The sequence below is a fragment of the Mytilus edulis genome, chromosome 9 (genome assembly GCF_963676685.1).
Source record: "Mytilus edulis chromosome 9, xbMytEdul2.2, whole genome shotgun sequence".
NCBI lineage: Eukaryota > Metazoa > Mollusca > Bivalvia > Mytilida > Mytilidae > Mytilus > Mytilus edulis.
In genome coordinates, this window is record NC_092352.1 from 69,728,278 (window position 1) to 69,740,762 (window position 12,485).

Consider the following 12,485-nt stretch of genomic DNA (forward strand, 5'->3'; position numbering starts at 1 on the left):
TATACCCTAATGCAGACTTTGTAAAAAAATAAAAACAATGGAATAAATTTTACATGTAAATACTCTTTTTCCTTTTTCCAATAACATTGGTACCCTGGTGATACAAATTTATGAATGCCTAGTATTTCAATTATAGATGTTCCCTTGTTAAATAAAATTGAGAAAGGAAATGGGGAATGTGTCAAAGCGACAACAACCTGACCATAGAGCAGACGACAACAGCCGAAGGCCACCAATGGGTCTTCAATGTAGCGAGAACTACATCCCACTTTTCCTAGTTCATACAATCATTTCAACCTCTGACACTCAACAAAGAATTAATTTAAGGAAGGCCTCAACATCATAACTATAATTTGTAAAAGATAAATACCCACAGATAAATTGTATCACAGATCGCATTTTTTACATACTTACACAAAATCTAACAAGTTATAAAACACTTAACACAGAAATTAACAATTATGGATTCCGAAGCAAATTGTAGAAATTTAATATCAGATGAAACAGAAAACCTAGCAAAAAGGATTCGAAACATACATACTAGTTGGTATATTTGAGACAGCAGACCTAGATGATCATTACAAGTACAGGGGCAGATTTTGCCTTTTTGAAAGGGGGGGGTCCAAATATATATACCCATTCAAATGCATTGATCCTAAAAAATAAAGTGGGGAGTTTCAACCCCTGGATTCATTTTGCTATATTTTCTATCATGTTTCTTCATACAACAGGGAAATATGTGCATTTGAAGAGTGAACGAAACAAAATTTTCAAATGCAACATACGACTGTTCTTACTTTATATAACAAAAATGACAAACAATTGTAATTAGTGCAACATGTAAATAAATTGAAGTACAGCCATTTTCTCTGTTAAAAACTGGTGCAGAACTTCTAAAGAAAACAAAATGCTTTCAAGTCAAGCTTAACAAACTTGTGCAGCCTCAAGGTTTTCGGAATTGACAATCCAATAATGGACAGACAAAATAATTTTCAAACAAATAACAAAAAATAAATTAATAACATGATAAAATACGAAAAATATGCAAAAATTACATAATTGGCTACTTTTTACAAAGTAACCATAGTCATACAAAATACTATCTAGCACTTATAGAAGTTAGTATTGACACTTAAAGTACAAATACAAAATGTTCAGATCAAAACAGTAACAATAAAGACTAATACAATGTAACAGTACCGACAATACAAATAAATTATGATGCATTGTGGTTATATTAGAGATTTAACCACATGTTAGCCTTTTTAAATTTTTTTTCAATTTAAGAAGAATTTCCTTCAAGTAGTATAATAATACATTATACTGCTAAAATAAAAAAAAACAAAGGCTTTATTCAAAACAATAATTTGATTAAAATGCTAAAATGTATAAATCATATTGTGTTGTAAAATGATGCCCTTTATGGGTTCTTGATTAGATTAATAAAATTCTTATCTTATCTTATCTTATAAACATGATAACAAGACAATGAAAAAATGTTTTCTTTCTGAAAATATTACACAACTGGACAATTTGTTTTGAGAGTATTTTTGCATTGCTTTTCTCATATGACAAAATGACTCATAATTATAATGATAATTTACATACAGCAATTATTATGAGACATTATCTTCAAATGATTAAAAGTTTTTTTGCAACAATAAGACCTAACTTTAGCATGTTGATAAAAAAACAACTTTTCTGCTAGTTAAAAGATCACAAATTTTTACATGATGATTAAAATGAAGAAAAAATCTCACTTTCAACATGTACAAACTATGATGTTTTATGTTTTTGTGTAGTTAAACTTAATTATAATAACAAACAACTTTTACAAACTTCTTTGGACAAATTTGATTGAGAAAGGTACCAAATATGCCACAAGTATTTATTAAATGCATGTCTATAACTGAAATTGTATGATTTGTTGCATTGATGAGCAGGGTTCAGTAACCAGCAGTAATTTTTCATCTTATTTGGCAAGAGTTGTCTCCCATCATCTTGGTACAGCAAATCCAGTGATGGTTATGTCCCCTTGTCTATATGCTGGAATTGTGGGAACATTTTTCTTTGATTTTGATTTCCTTTTAGGAGTACTTGCATTGGATGAATCTAAAACATAAAATAGTATAAACTGTTATCACAGAGATATGTCTCGCTTTTTTGTAACTTTGATTATGCAAATATTGACATTAAAATAGCAATAATGTCTGGCGTACAAAATTATAATCCTGGTACCTTTAATAACTATTTACATAAGTTAGGCAAATATTCAATGAATCATGACTGAGTTATTTGGCTAAGCAATCTTCATTTAAATGAGATGTGCCAATGCTAATACAACTGCATACCAAATATGATTGACTTTCAACTTGTCATTCACAATAAACTAGACCTAATCACAAACTAATACATTGTTGACGCCGCCGACGGAAACAGCATACCTATGTCTCGCTTTTCAATTCCATCAAGCAGAAAATGTAAACAAATTCTGCTTACAAATTATAAATTTGCTGTATCAATACATATATCAGTCCAGACATAATTGAACATATTAAAACTTTTGTTCTTATTATAAAATAGAGAATGGAAATGGGGAATGTGTCAGAGACAAAAATCTGACCAAAGAGCAGAAAAGAGCCAAGATAAACCTTTATCAAAACAAATCTTTCCAGAGTTGATTGAATGTTGGATATTATATTCCAGCTTACCTCTGTATCCCTGTCTCTTTGTTTTGTTTCTGTAGCCTACAGGTGACAGCAAGTCTCTATCTCCTAGAAACAGAAAAAAATGACAACATTATAAAGTGTTGGGAGTTCCATAAATTCCATTTTTCGAACAGATGCTTCTCTAAACATGATTTTTTTTAAACTATTTTTCCAAAATCTGATAATTCACAATCAAGTTGAATTTAATTAAAAGGAAATTGAGTCCAAAATGAGTTTAATTTAACATATTGAACTCTAATATCAGTTTAAAATAATTGTTTTAAATTAATCTTTTCTCCAAGACAAAACAACAGTCATTTAAAAACAAAAATATAAATAATTCAGCTTTTAAAATTTTAGTGAAAAGGAAATATGATGGCTTTGAGTTTGAATGAAAAAATTACTAAGTGAAATAATTTTTATTTAAAAGCCTGTATACATTCACAGTTACACAATAAATTGATGTAGTGTAAAGTGCCAATACAACATTCAAACTATCACCTTCTATCCTGCACCTATTAACTTTGCACCAATCAAAAATTTGTGTTGCACAACTAAATACCCCATTTTTGTCTTAAATACTATACATGGAAAGACATTAAAGAAGGTTCCTCCATATACAAACATTAATTCCATCATAAAAAGATTAAAGAAAAAGCTAGGATTCTTAATATAACTAAAAGGCATAAGAATCTTAAAATATTTTTTATTATATTGTTTTTTAAACAAATTCCTGTAATTATTAGTATCTATTTGTGAAAAAATGGCATTAAAATTAGATTCTACATTTTTTTTTAAAACCAATAAACACCCAGACTGGTGATTATCTGCCCTTACTTAGTGATCACCTTCAACAATGCCTGTTCTCCTTTGTGAAAGTGCTCTACATGTGTCTGTCACCTTTATCTAACCTCTAACCTTTGACCTCACCTTCAGTTGACTTTGCCAACTCAGGAAATAACCCCTTACATGCTGGGGTCAAGGTAGGATGTCCCCATTGTTCAATATCTGAACTTTGGCCTATCAAAGTTGTGAAATTTACAATTTTTCTAGTTACACACATTATTTAATTATGAAAACTAGGATTAACAATGTTAATTGTTCAAAATAACATTTGTAATATCAATAGATATATAGCCTCTTAAAAATGTTTGTTTATAGGTAAAAAAAAATCTTGCATTCTGAATGTACAAGATCCATAGTTTTTACAAGTACACAGAACAAAAATTCATATTCAACCACAACTAGAGGCTCTAAAGAGCCTGTGTCGCTCACCTTGGTCTATGTGCATATTAAACAAAGGACACAAATGGATTCATGACAAAATTGTATTTTGGTGATGGTGATGTGTTTGAAGTTCTTACTTTACTGAACGATTTTGCTTCTTACAATTATATCTATCATGAACTTTGCCCATTAGTAACAGAGAACTATATTTGGTAAAAATTTACATAAATTTACCAAATTAATGAAAATTGTTAAAAATTGACTATAAAGGGCAATAACTCCTTAAGGGGTCAATTGACCATTTAGGTCATGTTGACCGGTCAATTGACCATTTAGGTCATGTTGACCTATTTGTAGATCTTACTTTGCTGAACATTATTGCTGTTTACAGTTTATCGCTATCTATAATAGTATTCAAGATAACCAAAAACGGCAAAATTTCTTTAAAAATTACCAATTGGAGGGCAGCAACCCAACAACCAGTTGTCCAATTCATCTGATAAATTCAGGGCAGATAGATATTGACTTGATTAACAATTTAACTTCTTGTCAGATTTGCTCTAGATGCTTTGGTTTCATAGTTATAAGCAAAAAACTGCATTTTACCCCTATGTTCTATTTTTAGCCGTGGCGGCCATCTTGGTTGAATGGCCAGGTCATCGGACACATTTTTCAAACTAGATACCCCAAAGATGATTGTGGCCTAGTAGTTTCAGTGGAGATTTTGTAAAAGATTACTTAGATTTATGAAAAATGGTTAAAGATTGACTATAAAGGGCAATAACTCCTAAAGGGGTCAACTGACCATTTTGGTCATGTTGACTTATTTGTAGATCTTACTTTGCTGAACATTATTGCTGTTTACAATTTATCTCTATCTATAATAATAATCAAGATAATAACCAAAAACAGCAAAATTTCCTCAAAATTACCAATTCAGGGGCAGCAACCCAACAACCGATTGACCGATTCATCTGAAAATTTCAGGGCAGATAGTTCTTGACCTGATAAACATTTTTATCCCATGTCAGATTTCCTCAAAATGCTTTGGTTTTTGAGTTATAAGCCAAAAACTGCATTTTACCCCTATGTTCTATTTTTAGCGGTGGCGGCCATCTTGGTTGGTTGACCAGGTCACGCCACACATTTTTTAAACTAGATACCCCAAAGATGATTGTGGCCAAGTTTGGATTAATTTGGCCAAGTAGTTTCAGAGGAGAAGATTTTTGTAAAAGATTACTTTAATTAACGAAAAATGGTTAAAAATTGACTATAAAGGGCAATAACTCCTAAACGGGTCAACTGACCATTTTGGTCATGTTGACTTATTTGTAGATCTTACTTTGCTGAACATTATTGCTGTTTACAGTTTATCTCTAACTATAATAATATTCAAGATAATAACCAAAAACAGCAACGGACGACGACGGACGACGACGGACGACGACGGACGACGCCGGACGCCGGACGCCAAGTGATGAGAAAAGCTCACTTGGCCCTTCGGGCCAGGTGAGCTAAAAAGTAATTTTGTGATACTGGTAGTGTTTATGAAAGATGAACCTAGCACCTTTCTGCAAATTTTAGTCTCAGAAATTCAAAATCTTAATAAAACTGTTTATTTGTGATTTCATTTTTAGCAAATCATACCAAGACCAAGGGTCCGGAAACGGTCATATATGCCAGTCTTGACCTAAACTGAAAGTAGTTTGTCCTAAATGAGTAATTGGGATTTAGGACAAATTTTATTTTTTTACAGAAATAATTTCGGTCATTCAATGTCATTTCGTTGAGATCGAGTTTCTAACATTGTCTAAATCGCCATTTTGAACTTATTTTTTGTTGTTATCCTTTTCCTGTAATAAAACTGCCACTCCAGTAAAGTGTTATAATCCTGAGGGCCCTCCTAATAACTATAGTAATGCCTCCAGGAAATATTGGCTAATGATCGCTAATCTCTTTACCTGTGTTTTTAATTAATTTTTTTTATTGATCACGAGCTCAGAACTATAAATAGTTTAAAGAAATTAAAAGTTCATAACAACTGTCTGCATTATTTAATTACTTTTCTCAGCTTAGACAATTGTCAATTCTGATTTAAAATTAAATTAAAATTAAATTAATTTACGTAGAACAAAATATTGTTTCACTACAAACACACATGCTTTGTTTACTAATACGCATGCTTGAAATTCTCTTCCGCAAATTAGACACTAAATCGTAAATTAAAAATGTATTCATGCTAAATTAAACAAGTCCAACTATTATAATTAATATTCAAACACTATTAAAGGTAAAACAGTTAAAAAGCCGACGATTTCCTGTGAATTTGATAAACAAAACTAATCCCGGAAATGACTCCGGAATTGGTCGTTTTACTATTGTCGTAAAACATCTGGTTATAATTTTGTCTTCAAATCGAAAGAAACGTAAGCGAAGTTTGAGAAGTTTATCGTTTTGAGTCATTAAAATCATTTCATTATTAAACTGGTGCCTTTCTTTTATTGCTCAAGATCGATTTTAAGGAACATGGTAGGGAAATTTCTGAAGTAAATGCGATGCAACAGTTAAACAAGTTCGTTGATGATACGCGTATGACTGTACATGTATGAGCATACACACAATCTTTGTTTAAAAGGGCACCAACTTTTAAGTTATCCCCAAATGACCGAAATTAGGTGAAAAAATTTCCGGATCCTTGACCAAGACACAACATTAAAATATTATTTAAATTATCTTAATTACATCCCAAAAGTGTTAGCAACATTAACTGGACTTAAATCAAAACATAAACATTTTTTCAATGTATTGCATTTAATAGAAAATAATAGAAAAGAATTAATTTTTGGCTAGTATACCCAAGGCTTAATCAGAAAATGGTAAAAAATTCACTCAGTTTCGTTATTCAATAAATTACTGGTACCTACCTGTGCGTGCTGTATTAACATTGCTTTTTTCACTCAGTCTCCTCGCTCGACCAAACTAAAAAATTAAAAATTTCTTTATAAAAAGATGAACTATTAATCTAAGTTTGGTTCATTTATCTAATATCAATCTAGTTTATTTCAAACCTTATAAATGTTTTTTTAACATACTTGTTTTTCTTTAATCATTTTATATGATACAATTTAGTGTACAACACTGTGAAGGAAGAATGCACATTAATTAAACAACTCTAACAACTACTCTGGGAGAAGTCTGCAATGCAGACTCTGCATGTGGCCTGCTGCACTGTTTAATTCCTGTCCAATTCAAAGATATTCTCTTTTTATCAGTAAAAATATTAACCACTGGATGTTCAGAAAACAAAAAATCATCAAACAAATCAAACAACTACATAAGCACTATACACAAATGCGCACTATACACCCCAAAAGACGGTACTACACAAACCAGCATTCAAGCTTAAGTCTAGTTATTTAAAATCTATAAAGCAGTAATAGTAATATTTATCGGTCATCCAACTGTCTATATCAATCTGCTCAGCTCTTAATAAAACTCCATATCACGGCTTTGTGACGTCAAATACGTTGACCTGGCCTTAATAACTTTGACCCCGACATATCAGCGACATCATAATGTTTGAACCGATGTTGATAAGTTTGACCCGAACTTATCAAGTCAACATCCGGTTGCTGGTGAAACTAAGACAATACTTCCAAAAGACGCAAATCCAGCCCGATAAATCGATTATCAGGTTATCAGCATATTAATATTATATGCTCGACATAATATGAAGGCTTTTTGATCTTGTTCGCTGCACTTACTCGACAAAAAGCTTCATATTATGTCTCGCAGCTGATATTTTACGGTATCAACATGCAGACAACCTGATAATCGGTACCTATCATCTAGAAATAATTATGTTGGAATGAACTACTGACATTGTTTCAGCTCTATCAGCAATAAATAGTTCTTCATAATAACTTTTGCAAATGAAAGTTAAAAAAATAATTTAAACAAAAATATGGTATGTATGCAACATTAGAATAATGAAATAATGGTACTGGACAAACAGGGGCGTAGCTAGGTCAAACTGATGTGTACGCAATGCCGGGGAAAGAAGTCATACGGCGAAGGGTCTGGGGGCCGCTCAAGGCCCTAGAAGCTCTAGAGTAAATGGTGCAAAATCCTGCATTCTCGCGATTTCCTGGGACTGAAAATGACCTCACAGAAGTCTTATTTTTAATAGAGTAAAAAAAACTTCTAATGTGTAGTGGGTAGAGCTTATTTATATATTAGGTAACAACTAAAATATATAGTGCCTAAAAAATATATATAAAAAGCTACAAGGAAAAGCTTCAAACTAAATCTGAGTTCTTTTTATCAACTTCCAAAAACGAGTCTTTTATTTTTACAAAGCAAGGAAAACAAGCACTTTAAATTTTGCACATGGAGAATAAGCACTTTTAATCTCGAGACACCGTCGTATAATTAAATAAACGAGGCACCCATATTGCACGACTGAACATAAAATAAAAGAGTAAAAAACACATTGATCGTAAAAAAAAACGGCGAATAGGTTGCAAAAATATTACCCTTAATAGAACATCACGTTTTATTTCATCAGTCATTTTGAAATATTCAGAAAAGATGTCAGAGTAAGGAGGCATAGTAGACGCACTTATTGTATTCTGAAACCCCGAGGACTCAGCTATTTTAATTGTTTGCATTAGCAGCACAATCACGATGCTGGTCCCGAAAATGTAAAGAGAAAACTAGTTTCCGGAACGGAATATAGTTACAAAGTGACTATTAACATATTTTTATAACACTTTATAATAAATTCTATTACTTAAGTTTTATTTTAACTAGATTTACTATATTTTTATTTTTGTCAAACTTTCGATGTGTACGCAACTGCGTTTTTGCGTACGGGTTGCTACGCGCCTGACAAAATTCTGGTTTTGAATTTCTTATTGATCAAAACAGCTTTTAATGCATACATACTTGAGAGAAATAATTCAACCATTTTGAAAAAAAAAAAAAATCAGTATCCAAAAAATTCATCTGTACCTGTTGTGAGTAACCCAGTTCATTTCCACGAGTTCTTCTATTTTTCTTTAGATCAGCCTCTCTTTGAAGTGAATTCTTCTGACCTTGTCTGATTGGTGGAAGTGTACTATCAGAAAAAGAACTATTTTTAGTATTATGTGATAAATTATCATCACTTGGATCTTTAATCATTGGTAAAGTTGTATCGGAAAATTTCTTGTTATGTTTAGCTAACATATTTTGAGATAAATAACTATCGTTCGTTAAATCTTTTTCACTGTTAGGTCTATATAACGACTTCGTGTCGCCATATTTTTGTTCAATTATTGTCCGTTTTTTGGCTGCCAATGCAGCAATGTTTCTAGTACCAGTTGCAATAACAGTCCTATCTGTTTTCTCCCCTGGGGTTATTCTAGGAGTTGGTGTTAAAGGAGGGTCATCAGGACCACTCATATTAGAATTATTTCTCCAAATTCCAGATAAAGTTCCTTCTTTTATCCTCCTAGCCTGAGCACTCTGGGAAAAGAGTTTGTCGTCACTTTTTGCACTGAAATGAAAAGAGAAGTAAGTATTGCAATGTTGAATGGCAATATTTGGTACAGAATCACTTGTAAAAGTTATTTCATGTCTTTTTTTTTCTTTAAAGTTGATTGCATATATATTTCTTTTTTTTTCCATCGAAAAAATTATCTGTTTTGCAATTTTCTTTGCTGATATAACAAAATACTCAAGCACATATAGCTTAGTTTGCATATTTTTGGTGTCAGTGGTTTCCCTAAAATTTTGGACTACTAATCAGATGGATTTTGTAGGTACAGATCAACTATGAATTAAAACGGTTAACTGAATGCCAATTTCTTTAAGGCATCCCTGATGCATACCTTTTCTTTCCTCTTCTATGATCCTCCTCCTCTGTTAAAGCACTCATATGATCTGTTTCTCCATCACCATACAGTCTAGTACTAGCCACTGATGGTACCTAAAACAAATCATTATAAACAACATTTACAGAAGTGTTCTATTAAAAGTAAGCTTCTTTTTTTTTAAATTAATTTTTTTTCAAAAAAAGAATACATTTCAGCCCTCTTTCTTTTTTTTTTTACAAATCTCTAATATTAACAGATGATTTTGTACTTATTTTTACATCTTCAATCTTTCAAAAGTTTACTGCTTTAAATGTTAAACTGCTAAGATTTAATACCATTAATTATTTTTGGCATATCAATTTTACAATATTGAAAATCTTAAAGATGTGCGTTTTTAAATTGACCAACTTATCTGCATTTGTTTCCTTTTTTCAAATTAGAAAAGTCTTTAATTTTTCGTTGCTTTGTCATTGTTTGTCAAATAATATTTGCCTCTGAGCTTTTATAGTGGGTCTCACTGGGGTCTAAGCGTGACGCAGGATTGCCTATTTTTTGTAAGCGGGACACGTGAAAGTCAAATTATTGTGTCGTGAAAACGGGAAATGAGGTCTAGCGGGACCCAGGAAATGACAAAAAAATGAGAACTGCTTACGTACATAGTGTAAGCGGGATACGGGAACCTGACAAAACAGTAAGCGGAATCTAGGATTTGAACCCCCCAATGAGACCCCCTTTATAAACAGCCATGCTGTTGATTCATTAATTTTCATGAGTACCAATTTTCGTCAATTGAGGAATACCGGTATTTTCAGCGATATTTGATTTACATTGCTGTGCCAAAATCTGTATACAAAGATATAAAAATTTGCAATTTGTTGTTTATCTAAAATTGTGGTTCACCTGTACCCACAAAATCCACAAAATTGTTATCCAACGAATAATAATGCATTCACAGAAAATTGATGACTTCATGAAGAATCATCGTACCTTGCTTCTGTATTCTGGTGTCAGATTTAGAAGTGTCTCCTCACTGAACAACATTCGATCTTCTTTCTCTAACTTATACAATTCCATCAGTTCTTCTAACTCTCTTGTCAATGGTATATCGTTCTCTAGAGTGGAAGATAATTACACTTTTAAAGTTGGGACATTTTTGCTTGTGGTTTGATTTGAATAATTTTGCAGTTGAAATAAAATCATGAAAATCTTCCCTTGTTTATTAATTTTAAGAAGGATAAAATCTGGAGAAGAAAATATTAAAATAAAATATCCGTAACATGTCTGTTGTTTCTAGATATAACATGGAAATCCACCATTTTCTACATAAGAAAATGCCTGTACCAAGTCAGGAATATGACAGTTGTTATCCATTCGTTTGATGTGTTTGAACTTTTGATTTTGCCATTTGATTGGGGACTTTCCTTTTTGAATTTTTCTTGGAGTTCAGTATTTTTGTGATTTTACTTTTTTTTTTCACCATATATATGGGTACATCTCAACAACAACAGAAGTGAAGTTTCCATAATTTTCATAATTTGTTACACATCTACAATCTGTTGGAAATCCTTGAAGTTCTTGTACGAATGTTTCTATGAAATTACCAATATTATCTGAAGCATCTATTTTCCAACATATGAATTAATCAATCAAAATTCAAAGCTTTACCTTCTAACAAAATTTTCTGTTTCCTGATGATTTCATCACATAGAGTTCTGTGTTGACGAAACCTTACGATAACCATATCTTTCTTCTTGATTTGGAAGTCTCTGATCAGACAGGCGGACTGTCCCTCCGTATTTTCTATTTCCAATTCATGTACTTTACACATCAACATGACTATCTCTGTTTGGTCTTCGTCGCTGATTTTCTGAGGTACAGTCTGTCAAAAAAGTTAACGAAAATCTTAACAAATATATCATTTAGTTTTATTACTAGCCAATAACAGATATATTCAATGAAAGGTCATCATAATTTCTGAAAGCTACTAAAGAAACTTCTATGAATAAAATAAGATAGGATTTATGTCAATTTGACAGCAATGCAATGGCAAAAGCAACCAAAAAGTTTGGTTCACTAATTAATAAAAAAAATCTCTTCATTTCTTTTACTTTTTATGTGTAATTGCAGTTGCTTTATTTCACTAAAAGATTCTTAATTTATCTTAATAAATAAAGCAATGAATCTGAAATGAAAGTTGTTTTTTAATGCACAATGTTAAAAATGTTAAATTTCATTTTAAAAAAGCCTCAACTTTTTCCATAAAGAAAAATAATTTAGAATATAATGGAACTATGCCAAGGGAAGTAACTGCAACTTACCTCTTCTAGTTTTCTTGTTTTTGATTTAGCCTGTTCAAGTTCTTTATACACAGTGGTTCTGATTTTTTCTGTTCTGTATTTTTCATCATGTAAAACTTTGATTTCATCCCTTGCAACTTTAACTTCCTCTGGTTCAACTATTTCATCTGATCCTATACCAGCTAGTTCCATAGATTTAGACATTTGTCCTGGAATAATCAAAGAACTTAAGTAATCTTAAAATCCTAAATTAAAATTAATATTGTTTACACTGTTTTTTTAATGACTTAATTTCACTGTAGTTTAGAGAAAAAACAAATAGTTTTTGTTTGGGGGGGGGGGGGGGTATGGGGGTATAAACAACATTCAGAAACTATTTAAAGGCAATGCAGTAT

At 31.5% G+C, this 12,485-nt stretch overlaps 1 protein-coding gene across 2 annotated transcripts in view; it reads right to left on the reverse strand.

The window, feature by feature from the left end:
* Window positions 1–1,844: 1,844 nt before the first annotated feature.
* Window positions 1,845–12,485, reverse strand: part of LOC139488924 (kinesin-like protein KIF19) — a 47,493-nt gene continuing 36,852 nt past the window's right edge. For both annotated transcript variants that reach the window (XM_071274897.1, XM_071274898.1), the window contains exons 13-20: window positions 12,112–12,299; window positions 11,459–11,672; window positions 10,781–10,905; window positions 9,809–9,906; window positions 8,949–9,474; window positions 6,860–6,914; window positions 2,712–2,774; window positions 1,845–2,112 (exon numbers count right to left, since the gene is read on the reverse strand). In XM_071274897.1, coding sequence (XP_071130998.1) covers window positions 1,997–2,112; window positions 2,712–2,774; window positions 6,860–6,914; window positions 8,949–9,474; window positions 9,809–9,906; window positions 10,781–10,905; window positions 11,459–11,672; window positions 12,112–12,299 — 1,385 coding nt within the window. In that variant the 3' untranslated portion in view covers window positions 1,845–1,996. The remainder of the gene's footprint in view (window positions 2,113–2,711; window positions 2,775–6,859; window positions 6,915–8,948; window positions 9,475–9,808; window positions 9,907–10,780; window positions 10,906–11,458; window positions 11,673–12,111; window positions 12,300–12,485) is intronic.